We start from the raw sequence: 20,679 nt of genomic DNA, 5'->3' as shown, positions 1-20,679 counted from the left end.
TCTCCACCTATTTTATACACTATGATTTATTGTGAACCACTGAGATGGATTCGTCCATGCAACAGTATATAAAACTGTTTAAATAAATAAATATACATATTTAGTTCCTTCAGCCTCTCCTCATAAGCCTTCTGATATCGTCCCCACACCATTTTGGTCGCACTTCTCTGGACTGTCTCCATCCTGTCTCTATCCTTTTTGAGATACGGGCTCCAGAACTGAACATAATACTCCAGGTGAGGACTCACTAAGGACCTGTACAAGGGGATTATCACCTCCTTTTTCTTACTCGATATTCCTCTCTCTATGCAGCCCAATATTCTTCTGGCTTTAGCTATCGCCTTGTCACACTGCTTCACCGCCTTCAGATCGCCAGGGTCTCTCTCTCTTGGTCTGTGCACATCATTGTTAAGCAGAGTGCCACAAGGATCAGTTTTGGGACCAGCTCTGTTCAGTATTTTTGTGAATGACTTTGCGGAAGGGATAGAAGGTAAAGTTTGTCTATTTGCAGATGATACTAAGATCTGCAACAGAGTGGACTCACCTGAAGGAGTAGAGAGAATGAAAAGTAAAGCTTGAAGAATGGTCAAAGATTTGGCAGCTGGGATTCAGTGCCAAAAAGTGCAGAGTCCTGCATCCGGGATGTGGTAATCCAAAAGAGCTGTATGTGATGAGAAGTGAAACACTGATGTGCACGGAACAAGAGAGAGACTTTGGTGTGAGAGTGTCTGGCGATCTGAAGACGGTGAAGCAATGTGACAAGGTGATAGCTAAAGCCAGAAGAATATTGGGCTGCCTAAACCTTTGCACACACCTGTAGGTGTATCAGCAGAGCTGGGATGGAGGAGGGGGAGGTTAAGCTCCTGCTCACATCTTACCCGGCTGTACTTAATTGTACCATTCATTCACTTTCGGGCACAATAACCTAAGAAGTTTGAGCACCCCACCTTTCAGGAGTTCATAAGACCTGCTGATATCAAATTTTCGAGCACGGATGAACTTTAGAAAGAACGTGTCCTCCTGGTCCTTCACGTTCTCAGCCACCGCTTTGCAGATGTCTTCCCCGTTTTTGCTTTTTTCCTGAACCAGCTCTCTGAGCTCCTTGATAGCTGACACACGGGTCTCCTCTGTCTCATTCAGTTCATCTTTTGCCTGAGAAACAGACAATGAGCCTTAACAGTAGCTTTAGACCCACTTTCTATGACAGTTACTTTACAGTAACTCTCTTGAGGAGATCAAAGATGAAAATTCTATACAGATTTTGAAATTAAGCTCATAGTTTTGATATTCAGCCAGATCTAACCTTTCTCCCACTGGCAGTAATTGAACAGGTTTGAAGTATCTTACCTCGGTTTGGTACCTCAATATCCTACCCTTGTAGGTATTTTAAATATCCTAAGGCCAACACATTTTCCTCTGACTTATTCACCTATACCATGTCTTCTAATTTTAGTAGATCCAAAAAGAGGTTGAATTAGGTCAATTTTGAAACCTGTGATTGGTACTGCCAAATTGGTACTAATTCAATCCCTCTTTGTATCTGCTACCATGTGACCAAGAATCCATGAGCTTTTCTAATTTTAAAGTATTAATTTGTTCCTATTGTATCAGTCCTTTATCAATTTAATTAAATTGCAATTGGGCAGATGTCACTATTACAGTGTTACCCCTAAGAAAGTAGACAGAATGAAATGTGATCTAAGAAAGCTTGAGATGTTTGTGAATTTTTTGCAATTCTGCAAAAATGTTCAGAATCTAATGAAGCGGTGCATAATTGGCAGGAAGGCAAGATACTGATGTGATCATGTCTGATGATCTTAAGGGTAGCAAAACAGCGTGAGAGTGTGCAGGCCAGAGGCAGAGCATGCATTGAGAGAAGCATAACCAGCAGAAAAAAATAGGTGATGTTACCCCTGTACAGTCATTGGTGAGACCTCACCTAGAATATTGGTTCTATTTCTGGAGGCCATACCCAGAGAAGAGGTACCAAAATGTTACAGCATCTACATCAAAAGCCCTATGAAGTGAGACTTAAGAACCTAAATATGTATATTTTAGAGGAGGGGACAGACGGGGAATATGATAAAGACATTCAAAAACCTCAAAGGCAGACAAACAATGAAGGTACTGACAATAGCACAATTCCCAAGAATTGTAAAACAGAACAAAAATAAAAGTGAATCATTATCTCAGGTTTTTTAACAATAAACATAACTGAAGGGTCAAAAACCGTCACACCCCTCGGACCACAGACTATTAGAATGCCAAACATTCAGTTAAAACATTTTTTGTTAATAAACATACCTTGCATCCACACCAATCTCACAGCACATTTCAACTCATCCACACAAAAATAAAAACAATTAAATAAATGGTATTTCTCACAATAAGCAATCCAAGATACCATGTGTAAATTCTCAACTTGTACCCTTAATTTCAGTCTATACAATATTCTCAAAATATACTCATATTTCCAAACAACAAACCTTTCAAAAATACAAAGTGTACAAACATCTCTAACATGGATACAAACACCAATCAAAAATATAATGTATACAAAATCTCAAATTCTAGATACAATAGTTCTCTAAAATATACCCAACTTGAGATAATATGTTTCTGAAAAGTTGATTTTTAAACGTGTTCTTTATTGATAGACTGATTCCCTTTTATTTTTGTTCTATTCAAAAACCTTCAAACAATCATAATGCACAAGAATCAAAACTTTTTCAGTGGAAAGAATGCTGTAGAATAAGAGGTTACGGAATGAGGCTACAAAGGGGTAGACTTAGGGGTGACATTAATAAATATTTCTTTACAGAGGCAGAAACAAGTGACAGATTCAAGGAGGCATAGGATAAGCATGAAGGATTCCTGATTGTGGGGAAGTGAGATGTCTATGGGCCTGGACACTGCAAATTCTCCCCTCCAGTTCATCTGGCCTGCTCCCTAGCTCTACACATGCAACAAGTAGGCTCTTTGGTGCAGCTCCTTCTATGGCTCAGAAACCTTGGTTGTGCTCTAAAACTTACGTAATCATTGCTGGAGCAGATCCTCCATCCTAATTCTCCCTAACCAGGCAAACAATTTTTTTTTTTCCTGTTAACAAGGGAAACTGTGTTCCCCCCTCATTTCCCCTCAGTTTGCACCCTGCTCAGCATTGTGATATCTCCCTCAGAATATAGATATCGGTTTTTGGAAGATTCCATTTTAGAAATAAGGTAACACGGTATGGGGCGTCACGTTATCTTGCAACAAACCTCCCTTGCCGGGATGTCTGAAGCCTTAAAGCGCAACACTCAACTGTCAGTTTAGCAATAATGCCTCATGATCAAGCCTGGACCGAGGCAAGGACCAGTGCTGCCGCCATCCAGGCCTGAAACCCTTTCGTCTTCCAGCAAGCCTGGGCGGGAGCAGGGGCGAGACCTGGAGGGGAGGGTAAGATCTGGGCCGGAGCCCTGCACACTTTGATTTCTAGGGGAAAGGGGGATAACCCCCGTCCTCAACCCACACCCTTTAATGATTTCTAGGGGCCCTTCCCCAGTGCTTATGGGCTCCTACATTGTAAATCCGGCCCTGCTCATTATAAAGTGCACTTCAAACTTGGAAACCAACGTACTAGAGAGCATTTACATGGGCTGTTAGCACACGTTAATTAGGTCATGTTAACAGCTCATGTTAATGACATGCAATCCACTTTGAGTTACTTTTCTTGTGTTAACTTCAGTATTCATGCACTAACTATAACATAAAGTCATTAAGTTTCTCGCACTAATGGGTCTTTGTTGATGAATATACGATTTACCACAAGTTATTTTACTCTGCATTCATGGGCATAAAGCTGATTTTTCTGATTTTGCAACTCATCTATTTTGCAAAGATTTTGTGGTGATGTTTGCAAACGTGAAGGCCCATTAAATACGCTGTTAGATGGCATTAACTCGATTACGCATATTAACAGTGCTTTTGTGTGTAAATGTTTATGCAAACATCACCAAACTTTAGTACATTGACCTCTTAGTGGTACAGCGATGGGTCACTGCTTTTTACTTTGTCTGCGTATTAGTTAGTGCTTTCTCTTCCGAGACCTCCTCCAGTTTGTAGATAGAAACGCTATTATTGGAAGCAGGTCAGGCATCTGCAAATCGAGCTTTAAATTAGTCTGTCCCATGTTATGCTTCGTTTTCCCAGTGGGACACTGCGGGGCTTGGCAATTCTGATTGTTCCCAGACTCCTAGAAGGCACTCTCTGCATGACTAACACGTTAAGACAACCACTTCGAGACTTCCTTCGTGGTTATGGTTTGTCTAGCACGGTGTCCTCCCATCCTTCTAATATGTGCTGGCTATCAATAATACTGCTAGAGTCTGCCATCTATCATAAAGTAAAGGATGCTTCCTTTTCCTCATAGTCGGGGGCGTGGGTTTGTCCTTTAGTGATGGTCTGATGCAACAGCAAGTTATAATACCCACTAATCTGTCCAGAGACAATGACCATTTCTTTCGGCTTCATCGGCCGCTGACTACTGATTCCTGAGAAGGAACAACTGTACTAACCATTGTCTTGGCCAAGTCTACAGCTGGAAGTCCCATTCATTTAGTTTAGGCAGGAAATACAAAAGAAATGAAACTTTGGCTACAGTGCTGCTTTTCTTTTGCCAAAATATGAGGGAGATGCTGCATAAGCTCTCATAGGCAGGGCCCAATGCACCTGCATTGTGTGGCAGCAACCCCAATATTTATCCTTAAGGTAGTTACCTCAATCTTAATTTTTTTATATCCATATAAACCAGTGGCATCGATTTAAGTTAAGGGCTCCCAAGTGATAATTTCGGAAAGGGCACCCAAAGTAGAGGAGTCCATGTCGGAAGATCTGGCAATGGCTGCATGTGGGTCCTCTTCTTCCATGGGACCCCCCCCAAACTGCCACGGCTGCTACTACCCAAATTATAGCACTGTCAGACGGTTCCTATAAACTGAGCAGTTAGTCTTCTCCAGTCCTCTTGGAAGAGAAGAGAACTTCTTGGAGACTGGACCGCAAGCGCTCCCTTCCTTCTGACCAACGATAAGCAAGGATTAGGTAAGCAGGTTCCCTTACCTTCTGAACCGTGTGAGGAGGAAGTTTGTCACATTTCCCAAAGACTGGCCCGTGGTCCTTCGTGGTGAGTCGCTCCAGCTTGGTACGCAGGGCCCGTTCTTCCTCAGGCACAAAGCGGTAGGTACCAGCCTGCAAGGAAGAGAACCTCTGACGGCTCCAGTTTATTTTAATTATTAAACTTATTCATTGGAACTGCCTGTGCTTGAAGGAGCCTTCATTAGCGAACACTTGTTCCTTATGGGAATTGTAGGGGATTCCTTAACTGCACTTTATACCTCCTGCTTGTTCTCTCCCACTCATGCTTTCCAAATTGACAGATCATTTTTTATCTATTTTTCACATATTTCCCCCAGTTTGGGGATCTATGGAATAAACTGAACATAGAGTCAAAAGATGGGATTATCTGAGTAATTTCTTTAGACGATGTGCTTGCCTTTTAAGTTCTGAAAGCTACAAATGTTTTCCAAACATTTCCAATGCCTTTGCAAAAATGCAAGAATCCTTTGGGTCCCTCTTATCCTTATTTCTGCTATGAATTAATTTTCTAAATGCTTGGGAAATAGCGAGGAAATACTCACGACAGTAGACATGGTGCACCCCGTAGCGCCACACAAAGCTGCTGGAAACACAAAACACAGAAACTGAAAAGCCAGTTCATCATCCCTAGGCTTGCTCTGCTCCCATTTTCTTGTTTTTTTGGGTTTTTTTTTTTTTTTACCAAGCAGCTCTCACCAGGTCTGTAGCACTTGCTGAGCCGCTCTTTAATTCCATAACATCTTTTACTAAGGAGTCCCCAAGAGCCACGAGAAGCACCCACCAGCACTACAAAGTGACGATATGCCACGAGGACAGTGCAGATGACCAGTTTACACCTTCCATTATATGAGACCCAAATCCAAGTCTGCGGTTTTGAAATATAATATGATATGATAGACTTTTCCACTGACTGCTTTGTTATAAAATTGAAATTCCCAGGAAAAATAAAATAAAAACAAAGATCCCTAGAAATATTCGTTTGTTTTTTTTTTTTTTATAAAGCAAGAACAGCCAGTTACAAACAATAAATTAAAATTATAGCAAGAATGATGCTATAAAATATTGTAAATATCCTAATGCAAAATCATCAATGCAATTAACCTCTGAAGAACAAATATTCTTAGGGCCTATTCATTAAAGTATGCTAAGAGGCCAACGTGCGTAAAAACCGGGGTTTACGTGCCCTGAAAAAGGGGTGGGCCGAGGGGCCAGGCCGGGGCAGCGGCCATTAGCCACTGTCCCAGGAAAACATGCGCTGGCAGCCGGCCGGCACGTGGACACTACTTCTGCTCCCGAGGAGCAGTAAGTAGTGAAATAAAAAGATTTGGGACAGGTAGGTAGGGGTTAGGGGTCGGGGTGGAGAGGGGAAAGGGAAAGAAGGTTAGGCAGGGGGGTAGGGAAGTTCTCTCCTTAATTGGAGCGGATTAGGAGAAAACTGGGGGAGGCCCTGATTGCATCGCCGCGCTGATTGTTAAATATTCTTTGCTCCTGAACAACTTTCATAGATTCTAGGAAATTGCTTTTGTCTTCTTCTTCCCAAAATGAGGCTCCTAGGTAATTAGATCACATTTTTGGGTTTTTTTCTGGATTTTTCTATATTTTTCCTGGTGATCCCCTCAGTTTCTCTCCTCCCCCCACCCCCGAAATTCTAATTTATGGTCTAAATTGAAATGATGGTTTTTCTTCTATGATTGTATTTCTCTGTAATATGTTTTTTCTTTCATGTTTTCTGTGCAAAATTTCATTGCTTTGTAATTATTATAAATGATCAATAAATATAAAAGTAAAAAAAAAACCAGAAAGGCCATATGGTCATTTCCTGCCATCACCTTTCTGCGTTTCTATAAGTGTCCTGCATTTATAAAAGAGGTAAATATGCAGGTCCTTCCAATCCATGCCATGGAATGCCCTTGAAATGCCCTCTTTCTCTGGGTCCGTATGCAGCTACTCCCGCCTTTCTGAATATTTGCTGTGCACAGGGGTCACTGACGCACATATTTATGGATTTTTACATGCCCAACACCCATGCAAGTCTATAAAAATTGCCCCCTTAGAGACTTATCCATTTTATTTCTGAAGATCTTTAGTAATTTATTACCTCCAGAATCGGACTCTTTATTGATATTCTAAATGCCATAAACAGTGGAACGATGGAGCTACATGATTGAGGCTTGGTTTTTTTTTTAATTCCATTACTAATTTAGAACAATGTTAAAAGGGCTCTTTTACTCACCGTTTACCTCTGGGAAAGTGAACAAGCAATGGTAAGAAACTGTCCTGAGAAGATGGGAGCCAAGCAAGCCGCAAAGAACGTGTAGAGATGCCCAGGACAAAGATCCAAGTTATGGATTTACAGAAAGAAAGACGGACGTTAAATGAGACTTCTTTAGAGGGGGGAAAAAAACTCCGCAGAGTCACCGGGTTCGGATTAGAATGTCACAAGGCATTACTCATTCAGGCTGTTTAATTAAGTCAGCAAAAACAACAAAACCCCCAGCCAGGAGAACCCATTAAAAATGACAAAAGACAGAAGAGAAGATGCTGGCGGTGGAGGGAGGACCTCATGGTTTGTGTGCAGGGGTCTCTGTCACATAGAATAAATGGAGGGGCTTTATAGCTGTCAGGATTCCAGACCTTAACAGTGTGCATGGTTGCATTGCTCAGTCCCGCCACTTGGCTAATGGCGTCCTATCAATTTGACTTGATAGGCAGATAACAATTATTTTATCCTTCTAACTGCCTGGATCACTAATGTTTCTCTCCCATTTTGTGTCTCTTGATGAATCAGTAGCGCAGTAGGTGTCAGCAGATAAGGACGAGCTGTCCAAGCGCTCTGCCCAGTTGTCCTGTCTATTTTGTTTTTGCTTTCAGCCATCCAAGCCTGACTGCCTGCAAGGATCAGCTCCTTTTCCAGCTTAGTTCTCTCATCTCCCATTTTTGGTCCCCTGTCATTCCGGGTGAAGACTTAGAATTAACTTGCCGTACCTAAGCCAATATCTTAGCTCCCCACATCTCTTATCTACCCTCTCCTTAATTCTCACAGAAAGGTCCTGTGCACAATTCAAAAGAATTTAAAGCATAATACAGTAAAAACAACAAAACAAAACCCACCCTAAAAATATAGCAATGTGGCAACCTGTCAATAGTCAAAACAGTAATTAAATAAGTGTATCTGCCTGATTAAAAAGAAAAGAAAGGTAGGTAATTCAAAGTATGTTTGTATGATTAAAATTTAAAGAAAAAAAAAAAAGGTAATTCTAAGTATGTCTTTCTTTCCTTCCTATCCACCTCAACTTCCACCCATCCCTAAGCAGATTCTTTGATTTATAGACTCATGTCCCATTTAAGAGGACAAGAGACATTTTCACAACAAAAATCAACTAAGATTTATCTAAAACAAGGGAGTCACCCTTCCTTTATTAATTATTGTCCCCTTGCAGACTTTTGCCAAATTAACATTAACATCATTTACATTTATTTGGTATTTAGTTTACAAATCAATATCTAAATTAACTAAGAATACTACAGTATTAAGATGCACAAACAGCAGTCCAGCAATGAGATGGGAGCCTTCCAGTCTTTTGTACCGAATGCCACATGTATGATTATTTACCAGTTGGTGAGCCTAGCATGTGTACACCTAGTGCAAAACGCTGCTGGCTCTCAGAGAATGAGTCCAATCTCTGGAAGTGGCAGACCTGGAGGAGCTGAGGAAGACAGAGAGGAGACCTTCAGGGACATAGTAGCCAAGTCCCAACTCCAGTCTGGCAGCTCCTGTACTGTCTTGGAGGGGCAAGGTTACCTGGTCAGAGAACATTTCCTTGGTGTAGCAGGAAGTGATCCTGTACCTAGTTACATCAGGCATGGACACTGTTTAAAAATACCATCTTAGAAGTCCAAACCAGATATATTCCATGTATTAGAAAAGATGAAAGGAAGGCCAAACAACTGCTGGCATGGTTAAAAGGTGAAGTGATATAGGCTATTTTAGCTGAAAAAAGTCTTTAAAAAATTGGAAAATGATCCAACTGAATAAAATAAGAAAAAGCATAAGCTTTGGCACATTAGATGTAAAACATTGATAAAACAAGCAAAAAGAGAATTTGAAAAGAAGCTGGCCGTAGAGGCAAAATCTCATAATAAAAACTTTTAAAAATATATCTGAAGCAGAAAGCCTGTGAGAGAGTCCATTGGACTGTTAGATGATCAAGAGGTTAAATGGGCACTTAGGGAAGACAAAGCCATAGTGGAAACACTAAATGAATTCTTTGTTTCTATGTTTACTGAGGAGGATGTTGGAGAGAAATGGTATTTACTGGTGATGATTCAGAAGAACTGAAACAAATCATGGGGAACTTTGATGATGTAATAGAGCAGACTGACAAACTAAAGAGTAGTAAATCACCTGAACCAGATGGTTTACACCCCAAAGTTCTGAATGAACTCAAAAGTGAAATTGAAGATCTATTACTAATAATTTGTAACTTATCATTAAAATCATCTATCGTACCTGAAGATTGGAGGGTGGCCAATGTAACCCTGATCTTTAAAGAGGGCTGCAGGAGTGATATGGGAAACTATAGACTGGTGAGCCTGATTTCAATGATAGGTTAAATCATAGAAACTATTTTAAAGATTAAAATCACAGAACATATATAAACGCATGATCACCCAGCATGAATTTATACAAAAGAAATCTTGCCTCAGCAATATGCTACAATTTTTTGAAGGGGTTAATAAACACGTGGATAATGGTGATCCAATGGATATAGTGTATTTGGATTTTCAGAAGACATTTTCCAAAGCCTCCCCCCTTGAGAAACTCCCGAGAAAAGTAAAAAGTAATGGAATGGACTGCAATGTCTTATTGTGGATTGCAAACTGGTTAAAAGACAGGAAATAAATAGTAGGACAATGGTCAGTTTTCACAGTGAACAAAGGTAAACAGTGGAGTGCCTCAGGGATCTGTACTTGAACCAGTGCTTTTTAATATATTTATAAATGATCTGGAAAACAATGAAGAGTGAGGTGATTAGATTTGCAGATGATACAAAATTATTCCGAGTAATGAAATCACAAGTGGATTGTGAGAAATTGCATGAAGACCTTGTGAGACTGGGCATCCAATGGCAGATGAAATTTAATGTGGACAAGTGCAAAGTGATGCACATAAGGAAAAGTAACCCACACTGTAGTTACACAATGTGATTATTACCACCCAGAAAAAGGATATAGGCATCATCATGGACAATACTTTGAAATCCTTGGCTCAGTGTGTGGGTGGCTGTCAAAAAAGCAAACAATGTTAAGAATTATTAGAAAAAGTGTGGAGACTAAAACAGCAAATATCATAATGCTTCTGTATTACTCCATGGTGAAACCATATCTGGTGTACTGTGTACAATTCTGAGAAAAGATATAGCTGAACTGGAAACAGTACAGAGAAGGGTAATCAAAATGATAAAGGGGATGGAATGGCTCCCCTATGAGAAAAGGCTAAAGAGGTTAAGGCTGTTCAGCTTGGAAAAGAGAGATACGATAGAGGTCTATAAAATCATTAGTGGAATAGAACAGGTATATGTGAATTGTTATTTACTCTTTCAAAAAAATACAAAATTCAGAGAAAATTCTTTTTCATTCAATTCACAATTAAGTTCTGGAATTCATTGCCAGAGGATGTGGTAAAGGCAGCTAGTTTTAAAAAAGGTTTGAACAAGTTCTTGGAGAAGTCCATAAATTGCTATTAACCAGATAGACTTGGGGAAAAGCCACTACTTATCCCTGGGAATTAGCAATATGGGATCTATCTACTCTTTGGGATCCTGCCAAGTACTTGTGACCTGGCTTGGCCACTGCTGGAAAAAGGATACTGGGATTGGTGGACTCTGTCTGACCCAGTATGGCAGGTCTTATGTTCTTATGCTCTGAGGATAGGCATGTGGTCCAGGAGCAAAGAACATCCTGAATTGTGGGTTACTTAATGGTCAATACAGAAAGGAGTAGAACTATACTGTAGTTATGTAAAAAAGAACCTAACATTAAATATTGGATTGTTATACTGTTGGCTGAATTTGGTATTTGTAGAATGCTGGCTACAGTGTAATGAGAGAAATGCAATCTAGAGATTAGAGGTGGCTGGGAATCTATGATGAGAAAGTTGGTGATGGACCTTGAAGATCTGTAGCTTCACGTAGCTTCATGAGACCTGAACATTTCACCTGGTTGCAGACTGCGTCCAGGAATTCCAGTGAAGCCTGTTTTTTTCTTATTCGTCCTTTTTCATGCTTGCAGTCGACACATTACAATATAACATGATACTCATTCTTCATCACAGTGGTGAAACATTAGATGAAGAGGAACAAGGTATAGTTAGCCTCTTGCTTGCAGCCTAGAGGCAGGAAGGTTTCCTGAAATGAGTATGAGTGAGGCATGCTCGGGTGCCGGGTGTTTATTGAAGAGAGTAGGTTTTGCATTAGAAAGGGCTCATAGCAACAGCCATCCATCTTGGAGCTGTTCAAGTAAGGAAAAGTAGAACAGATCGTTGTGGAAGAGCTAAAAAAAAATAAATAATAGTAATCAAGAACGAGCAGATCAACGTTTTTATGTCTGCATAGCGATTCGTTTAATTCCAAAAGAGACAAGGAACGGAAAACATGAAATGGCAATAAGTGGCGAGTCCTTTGCAGGCTAAGGCTTTCATCGCCTTTTCAGACTGCGGTTCAACCTGGACACTTAAGCCACATGGAAGACAAAGAATCAATCCACTGATAGGAAGGATGGCTTTTCCCTAATTCTTAGCCCCGTTTTTATTACAGGGGAAGGAGGAGGCCCCCGCTGGCGCTAATAGGGCTTGTGCTCGGTGAGCAGCTCGCCTAGGTTTTGTAACGGAGGTTGGATTTAAGGGTCTGAATTCTCCACACTCCTGCAGTTCAAAGATTACGATAATCTGGAAGGACACCGGACTCTGAAAAGAGGGACTGCAAAAAGCTGAGAAAGAGAGAGAAAAAGGGAGAAGGGATGAAAGGCAGGGTAGAAAGAGAAAAAAGAAAACAAGAGGCAAATGAGAAAAGAGGACAAACAAGAAGGGGAAATTATTCATGAATAATCCACTACAGGGACAATGTACTATTAAACCATTGGTGTAGGGGGGTCACCAGAACCAGCATTTTTTGGGTCTTCAGTGATCCATTCCTGTACAATTAATTTTTTCTATTAAGAGGACAGCATGAATCTGATCACTTACTCTGTGTCTCGTGTGCATTGCTTCCATGCTCAGGACCAGATTAAGTTTCAGATAAAAGTAGGGGCACGTAAAGTTAAATGAAGCCTTACCCATAGGCATAGAATAGCAAAAATATAATCCTTTTTTGAATAAAGCCCATTCTGCTCAAGGTTATAGTTTCCTACTTATTCTAAAAGGGCAGAGCATCCATACCTAGAAAAGCTGATGTGGAAACAAAGGTGACCAGAACCTGAACTGCGGGAATTGTGAGTTTGACCCCAGACTCTGATCCTCATTGTAGGCCTGGGAAGTTAAATCTTGCGTTCTTTGGGAAGGAGAGCTGCCTCGACCTTGCTCCTCTCTGAGGAAAACTGTTGAAGATTCAAACATAAGAAGTTACTGCAAATGTTTGCTTAGGTCAGGGGAGGAAGCAATCCAAGAAAAGGCACCAGTCCCTGAAAGAGCATTTCCTCCACCGCAGACCTCCTTATGAATCCAGACTGCAGGAGTTCATGGGCGTGCCCTCATTCCATATTTGAGCACTAGGAGGGTAAATTGGGCTTGAAGACAAATGCTAAGGAGGTGATGTGACTGGGATGCCAGATGGGAAAGAAATGGAGACACACGCTGAAATGAATTAAGGAAAGGAACTGGATCATAATCAAGGTTCCAGAAAGCGATGTTATGAGGATGCTTCTTCACAAGACTGGGTCTCAGATCTGAACATTTTTTCATTTGGAAAAGCTCTTGTAACAAAATCGATATGTTTGTTAGAAACTGCGACCTGCGGGTCCTCCCTCCCAATCATTCAACTCCCCGGCTCCCAGCCTCCGCCTCTGGATGGAGTGCCACCATCACGCGCCCTCAGCAGAGCTCCGCCAACTGCACCCTCAGGCATGGGCGAGCTCAAGAATGCACATAACATATGCACTTTGGCAGGAACTCTCAGGATCACATAGAGATGACATCACCCACCTGCCGCATTTAAGCCCACTCTGCCTGGTGCCCCTTGCTTCGGCAACAGGACCTCTGAGTGCTCCCTTTCTCAGTGCGTGTTGCTATTCTCTGTGCGTTGTTATCTTGACCCTTGTCTGCCTGTGCTCCGTTCCTGGCTGTCCTAGTGTGTCCTGGTTTGTCTCGCCCTGGGGTCTGTCTTGGTCCTGGTCCTATTCTGTTCCTGTCTTTATACCGATTCCCCTCTGTCCCTCCTTGGACTTTGGTTTGTTCTCAGCCTGGCTCTTGACTCTCCTGACTGCCTCCTGGACCTGACCCTCTGCTTCGGACCTGACCTTCGCTGTCTGCCACCTGCCTCGACTCTTGCTTGGACTTGGATGCTAATCCTTTTGATGACCCCAGGGACCCTCCTAAGAACTGCTGGCTGTCAGAACCCAAGGGCTCAACCTGGAGGGGAGACGGTTGCTATAGGAGTGTGGCCGCCTGTGGTTATTGTGGCCCCATCGCCGCACAAGGGTCCACTTGCCTAACAATGTTGGTCAACTAAACAATATGTCATGATCTATTTTGCTTTCTTTAAATAGGGGAGCACCATGGCTATACATTACTTTTAGTGCCTGTGAACACTAGATCTATATAAGCACTATGGAGGGCCATAGAACAAATGATTGCTTGCAAATCTCTGAACAGGGTGCTTTCTTCTCCATCAAAAGCATGCACAAGATAAGTCTCTCAAATATTTCTACTGCTTATCATTTCTAAACCACTACTAGAAGAATGCAGCACTGTATAGATGCACATAACAGACATGGAGCATACAGTCTAGTCAAGACAGACAAGCATGGCAAATAAGAGTCTATGGTAAATGTATTTATTTCAGAGAAGTGGTTAAGATTTCAAAGAAGTCTCAAAAAAGTAGGAATTACCCTAGATCAACTGTTATCCATGCACTTGCAAATAAAAAATGTAGTGCAACTATCCTTTGCTAAGCTTAAATTACTCCGCCATTTAAAACCAATCTTGTACCCATGTGATTTTCGGACTGCGCTTCAGTGTCTATTATTCTAACATTTGGATTACTGCAATTCTCTTTATGTTGGGTTACCCTCAATTGCAATTGGACCACGCCAACTGATCCATAATTCAGGAGCCAGGTGCTAACAGGTACTCCATTATGAGAACACATAACCCCAGTGCTGTCATCAGGGCCAGCGGAAGCACTGGGCGAGCTAGGCCTGGGCTTAGGGTGCCAACCATTAGGGGGCAAGAGCCATGTGGGGCCACGCACGGCTGTGGCAAAGAGGAGAAGAGATTCGAATCCTCACATACATTAAGGATGACCAACCAGGGCCTCCTGGATATTCCTTCATTTAAAATGGTGCATCTCGACAAGCCCAGGGAATGGTCTCTCTCAGTGGCTGGCCTCTTACTATGGAACGCTCTACTGCTCTCTCTCCGCAACATTCCAGAGCCAAAAACGATTTTTACAAAATTAGTTGCACCTCTTTAAATTAGCATTTGATGCTTACATGACAAAGGCTCAATTTTATGAGGACCTGATTAGCCCTCCCCAATAGATGTTTTGATTGTTACATTTTCCTGTAATGTATTTTTGCTTTATCACTGAAAAATGTGCAATGTAAGTTGGTTTATTTTGTTGATATAATGTTTGTTTTATTATTTATGTTTCTTTGAACTATGGAGTAGTGGGCTATAAATATTTTAAATAAATGAATAAGTGATATTGTAGAGGAAGAAATGACATGTTTTAGCAGTGTTTTGGATATGTGTAGATGACAGACAGACGTCACTGAAGACCCCAAGGTTATGGGCTGAAGTAACTAGGTGGATGAGAATATCACCCACAGAGACAGAAGAAGAGAGAAGAGGAGAAGCAGATTTGGGGGAAAGACAAGGTCTGTCTTGATTAAGTTAAGATTAAGGTGGCAGTGGGAGATCCAGGTGGCAGTATGCCAAATGTCCGGCCTTAAGGACAGACAATATCCATTGCCTTAAAGGCCCTTGTCTCCTAAAAACAGGACTGCTGTTTTCCCCTATTAAATAGCAGCCTTGTAATGCAGAACTTTCCCGTGCTGATGGTTGCTGTCATAGAATCGGAATGGTGGACTCTTCACAAATGGGATGTGTCTGGCTTCATGGCCTTACAACATCCATTGCTTTAAAAGCCTTCATTTCCTGAGCACGGGGCTGCCATTGTCCTCTGTTAAATAGCACCCTTGTAACACAGAGCTTTCCGCTGCTAATGCTTGCTCCCTGTGTCATAGATTTGGAATGGTGGACGCGTCACAAATGGGGAATAATAACTCCATTGTTCTGCATTGCTTGCCAGTACAATTATGAATAGCAAACAAACACTTGTATCTCACCTCTGGTACTTAGACTTAACTGGGGCAACTTTTCAGACTTCAGAAATAAGAACTACAATGGATGCCATGGTCTAATCTCTTTTATAATTACCGAGGCTGATTTTCCTTATTTTAATTGGCTTTTAATAATTTCTCAGGGGTTTCTTTTCTTATGTTCAATTGTTTGACATACGGAAACATACTGAGGTGCTAAGTAGACTGACACATAACAACAAGGCCAACAAAGAATTCGCACAAGGTCAAGCCTCCACGCAATTGCAGTTAGGATGAATACCAACAAAAAAGAGATGCATGTAGAGTAATGCACAGCTGCTTTATCAGATGTTGTGTTCACTAATTCATTGTTAGTAACGTACGCCATTTTGACAGGAAAAGAAATTAACAATGATGCCGGCCTTGGTCTGCCAGTGCCATTGCTTAAGCATTTCACCAGCAAGGCTGGAGGGATCGGGGATCGCTCCTGCCCAAGAAGGAACTTAACTACAGTAAAATGGTTCAGGAGGAACTCGGGAGGCTTTTTTCTTTCTCTGATGGAGCCTAACCTTTTTTTGGTTTTGTTCTGTTTTTCCTTCTTTTTGTTTAAATTCTGATAACTGCTGGAACCAGAGCCCTGAGAAGATTGGAGGTCTCTTGAGGAAAAAGGGAAGGGATGTCCAGGCGGTTAGATGGAGCGGGAACTTTACTGCCCCCAGTGATGCTGCCCTTGACAGAAGGCAGGGGTGGGGGGTAGCCTGCATAGAGCAGCAGTCATTATCCTGGGCAATTTGCTGGGCAGACTGGAGGGACCATTTTGATCTTTAGCTGCCATCATTAACTATGCTATTCTGTTACTATGAACTCTCATCCAGGAAACCTCATAAGTGCCTTCCAATGCTCATCCCGCTTTCTCTGCTCACCATCCCAGTCATCTGTGGCTGAGACAGCTGGATTCAGTCTCCACAGGCTCTGTCACATTTTACTGGACCAACCAAAGAACTTTCCAAAGCTGCTGACGTAAATCTCATAGATATCTTTTCAGGTGCAATTGTCTTGCCATAGACCTGAAATGGCTCCCAGTCATTCTCCTCTTCCAATGACATCGTTTTGTGCATTGCATTTTATGTAGCACGTTTACTATTTATTTTATGTTTACTGTTGTTGTAAATCAGTCTTTATGAATGGGTGCTATATAAGGAGAAATTAAGACTTACCTGATAATTTCCTTTCCGTTACTTCTGCTCCAGGAGATGGAGGCAGGTTTGGTTTGTGATGACGTCACCTGTTCATGCATGGAACCAGAATCAGCTGCTGTACTACTGTCAAAGCTAAATTTAAATTATAGCAATTAGCAAACAACACAAAAATGTAAGAAAGGAAATCTAAAAGTTTGACCTAATCTCAACAAAAAAACTCACAGAAATGTAATATCGATACAGTCTTTGAGATAAATTATCAACTTACACTATGAGAAGCACTTTAACTAAGAAATCTAGTCTTAAAAATCCTTGGAGGAATGAAAAATCTCCTCAAACCATTTCCCTCTTTTCTTAATCTTTTTCTTTTCTTTTTAAAATGTATAACATTTAGTCAATCAGATCTCATTCTCATAGAGGTCAGGGTGTAGGTTTTGTGCTGGCTCAAAGGTCCCATGCAGACTTCTACTAATGCTGGTGCCTGAAGAGTTCTGGCCTTTGAGGTACTTGTGAGCCCATCTAAAGGTTCTGCGACCCCATGTGGGGTCCTGGCTCCTAGTTTGGGAAGCCCTGTTATAGGCTCATTAATGGCCTATTCCCAGCTCCTTGATCAACTTTTACAAGCTCAGGATGAAGTCTAAAATATTTGGCCAACTCTCGCAAATAATTACTCACCACAGCCCCCTTTCCAGCTCTAAATGGGTGAATTAAGTCTTGATATCAGTTCTGAATCTGGGGATTAGAGATTGCAAGGCAACAGGACCAGGTACAAGCAGTTATTGTTTCCTGCTATCAGTAGTATTCTGACTTATTCCAAAGGGTGCCATGAAATAAACAAATCGTTTCAGTACTCATTGGCCATTTCTTTCTTTGGATGATAGTAAATTGACTTTAGAAGTATCAGGGAGCACTCATCCAGCCAGAGAAATGCATCTGTTGTATTTGTAATGTATCAGGATGGCTCCTGAGGATGATCAAGGCACCCCTTTTTGATGCTCGCCAAAGTTCGCTGTACTGGCATAATCATGGCAAAGGACCATGCGGGGGTTTCCCCTGCCAGACATTAAGGACAAATCAGGTGAGCCTCCTTTTTAACCTCTCTTCAGTTGTGGTTGTAGCACGTATTACCGAAATCACTTATAAACAATCATTCTCGGAAAGGCAGCTTCGGCTTACCTTAGATTAGTGAGCAGCGTTGATGCAATGAATTGCTGAATCATAAAAGATTTACTGGAAGGCGAACAAGTCAGAGAAGTCCAAGTGCAGCCTTCAGTTTTAAAGGGAGCCGCACCTTTATTCTATTTTCTTCTCCTCACGCCTGATCCCCAAACTTGTCAAATATCAAGGAGTAAATATGTACAACACCCCCCCCCCCCCCCCCCCGTACACAGCGCCTAGTTCCAGTCATAAAATAGGTTTGGGCAGTGCAAATGTCTAAGGGCATTCCAGTTCAGAGCTCAGGATGGGTAATGGTAATTATCTATGCCTAATTAGAAGGAGGAAGAAAAGATCCTGCTCTGTAATTTGGCAAGTTTAAAAGTAAAAAAAAAAAACAAACAAAAAACCTCTTGTTGAAACTGTATTGCCAGAAACCTGTGCATTTCTTTACCTGTCTGATCTCCCTTGTACAGCTGAACATGCTTTTGCCAAGGTGCCTTTCTTTAAATGAAATAAAACTCAGAAAGTAATGATAAAATGAAAAAAAAAAAAATGATAGAGGAAGAACCTTCTCCTCCCTTTCCCCTGAGAATAACATGTAATATAATCAAGCATTTCATATACCAAAAGCAATAAATCAGTCTGCACATAACTCATTAACTGCCAGGAGTGGGATGGGAACCCGTTCAGAAGAGCAGCTTATAAGCAAACGATGACATTTTGTTGGAACCTACACTATCTACAGGGCCCAATTTTCCCAAGACCTTTGTCAAGGATGCAGTGCGGATGAAATCACTTTGACAATGTGATCTACTATGAAAGACCTCTAGGGCTTGCACAGAATTTACCCTTGGGGCGTCTTTTCCAAAAGTTAGGCTTTGATATCTAACTGCAGAATATGCATACATGCTATAGTCATTCCAGTTCCTTCTCTAATACTTGGTCCTGAAGCCAACAATAACAGGACAACACATTGCATAGACACCTCAGCAGCCTGCTAAGATGAATTTTGGCCCTTTTATTTGACAAAAGATTTGTTGTTGTTGTACAAGAACCTTTGTGATGTAAAATAATTTATCATAAATGTTTTAAGTATTAAAAGGTTTTATATATTGAGGACATGGACTATGAATAAATGTAAACCATTGATATATGGATGCAAATTTGTAATTATGTATCCATAAATCTAGAGTTCAAAGACCTGCCTTTAGTCGTAGACCCCTTTTTTAGCTCTATGTCTCTGGGTGGGCTTGAAATTCCAGGATTACACTAGTGAAGTATCAGCTTATAGGACCCTATGCACATGAAGATGCCCACGATCTGAAGCTGAGTCTCACCTGGAGTACCGTGTTCTGTACTGGAGACCTTATCTCAAAAAGGATAAAGACAGGATGGAGGAGGTCCAGAGAAAGTAAACCAAAATGGTGAGGGTCTCCATCAAATGACTTATGAGGAGAGGTTGAAGGACTTAAATATGTACACCCTGGAGGAGAAGATATGATACAGACCTTCAGATACTTGAAAGGTTTTCATGACGCACAATTGTCAAACCTTTCCGTTGGAAATGAAACTCCTGGGCGGACAACGCAGAAGTAAAAAAATATTTCTTCATGGTGAGGGTGGTGAACACCTGGAATGCCCTTCTGGAGGAGGTGGTGAAGACAAAAACTGTGAAAGATTTCAAAGGGGCATGGGATAAACACTGTGGATCCCTAAAGACTAGAGATTGGAAATAAAGAAAAGCCTGCATGGGGGTAACTGAGGGTAACTTGCTGGTGTGGCAGTTACTACCCTTAACGAATAAGCCTTGATACTGTTAATGCAACTCCATCATTGCTCTCTGCTTCAACGGCAGTGGGGAAAGGGGACTTGGATTCAGACAGCAACCGAGGGCCCTGTCTTTTACGGTTTGGGGAACAAATAAACATGGGGATAACCTGCTGATGCGGCTTTTACTACCCTTAATCACTAAACTTGATACTTTTCCTGCAGCTCCAACATTGCTCTCTGCTTTCACGGCAATGGTTAAGGGAAATTGGATTCAAACAGCATCCGAGAGCCCTGACTTTTACGGTCTGGGAAACTGATAAGCAGGAGGGTAACCTGCACAGTGCGGCAGATACTGGCATAAGCTTGCTGGGCAGACTGGGTGGACCATGTGGTCCTTTTCTGCCATCATTTCTATGTTTCGTATGTGCACATTTTTAGACTATTTCATATCATGCGTGCATATACGCACATATGTTCCAAAATGGCCACGTCCCTGGGCATGGGCCGGTGAACCTGCTCACATGTGCGCTTGCGCGCCTGTTTAAAAGTTACGTTCGTATGGAAGAAGTCCAAAAATAAATGAATGGAACCATCTTTTAATTTATTCAAGAAACTTCACAGTATAATGTATATAATGTAAATAAGGTAATCCTTACAGTTCTACTCTCTTATTCTTATCTCTCCTCCAAGTTTAAGACCCTTGTTGTAATGTAACTTTTGATCTCCTTGCACTTGTTTTATGTTCTGCTCTTTGTTCTCACCCCTTGTTACATGTAAACCGGCATGATGTGGTTTCTAACCATGAATGCCGGTATAGAAAAAACGCAAATAAATAAATAAATAAATAAATAAATCTTCCTTCCCATCCTGCCTTTTAAGTAGT

General features: G+C 41.4%; 1 protein-coding gene across 4 annotated transcripts in view; it reads right to left on the bottom strand.

Annotated features, from left to right (window-relative positions):
• RLBP1 (retinaldehyde binding protein 1) overlaps window positions 1–18,160 on the bottom strand; it is a 34,552-nt gene extending 16,392 nt beyond the window's left edge. Inside the window, exons 1-5 of one of the 4 annotated variants that reach the window (XM_029575875.1) lie at window positions 18,045–18,160; window positions 16,887–16,954; window positions 5,676–5,716; window positions 5,098–5,226; window positions 948–1,152 (exon numbers count right to left, since the gene is read on the bottom strand). In XM_029575875.1, the coding sequence (XP_029431735.1) occupies window positions 948–1,152; window positions 5,098–5,226; window positions 5,676–5,687 (346 nt within the window). In that variant the 5' untranslated portion in view covers window positions 5,688–5,716; window positions 16,887–16,954; window positions 18,045–18,160. Of the gene's footprint in view, window positions 1–947; window positions 1,153–5,097; window positions 5,227–5,675; window positions 5,749–16,886; window positions 17,114–18,044 lie in introns of those variants that run through there. The other 3 variants (XM_029575874.1, XM_029575876.1, XM_029575877.1) reach the window with 3 other exon arrangements.
• Window positions 18,161–20,679: the final 2,519 nt, after the last annotated feature.

This window comes from Rhinatrema bivittatum, chromosome 13 (genome assembly GCF_901001135.1).
Source record: "Rhinatrema bivittatum chromosome 13, aRhiBiv1.1, whole genome shotgun sequence".
Classification (NCBI taxonomy): Eukaryota; Metazoa; Chordata; class Amphibia; order Gymnophiona; family Rhinatrematidae; genus Rhinatrema; species Rhinatrema bivittatum.
Note: the sequence above shows the minus strand (reverse complement) of the source record. Positions and strands in the feature narration are given on the sequence as shown.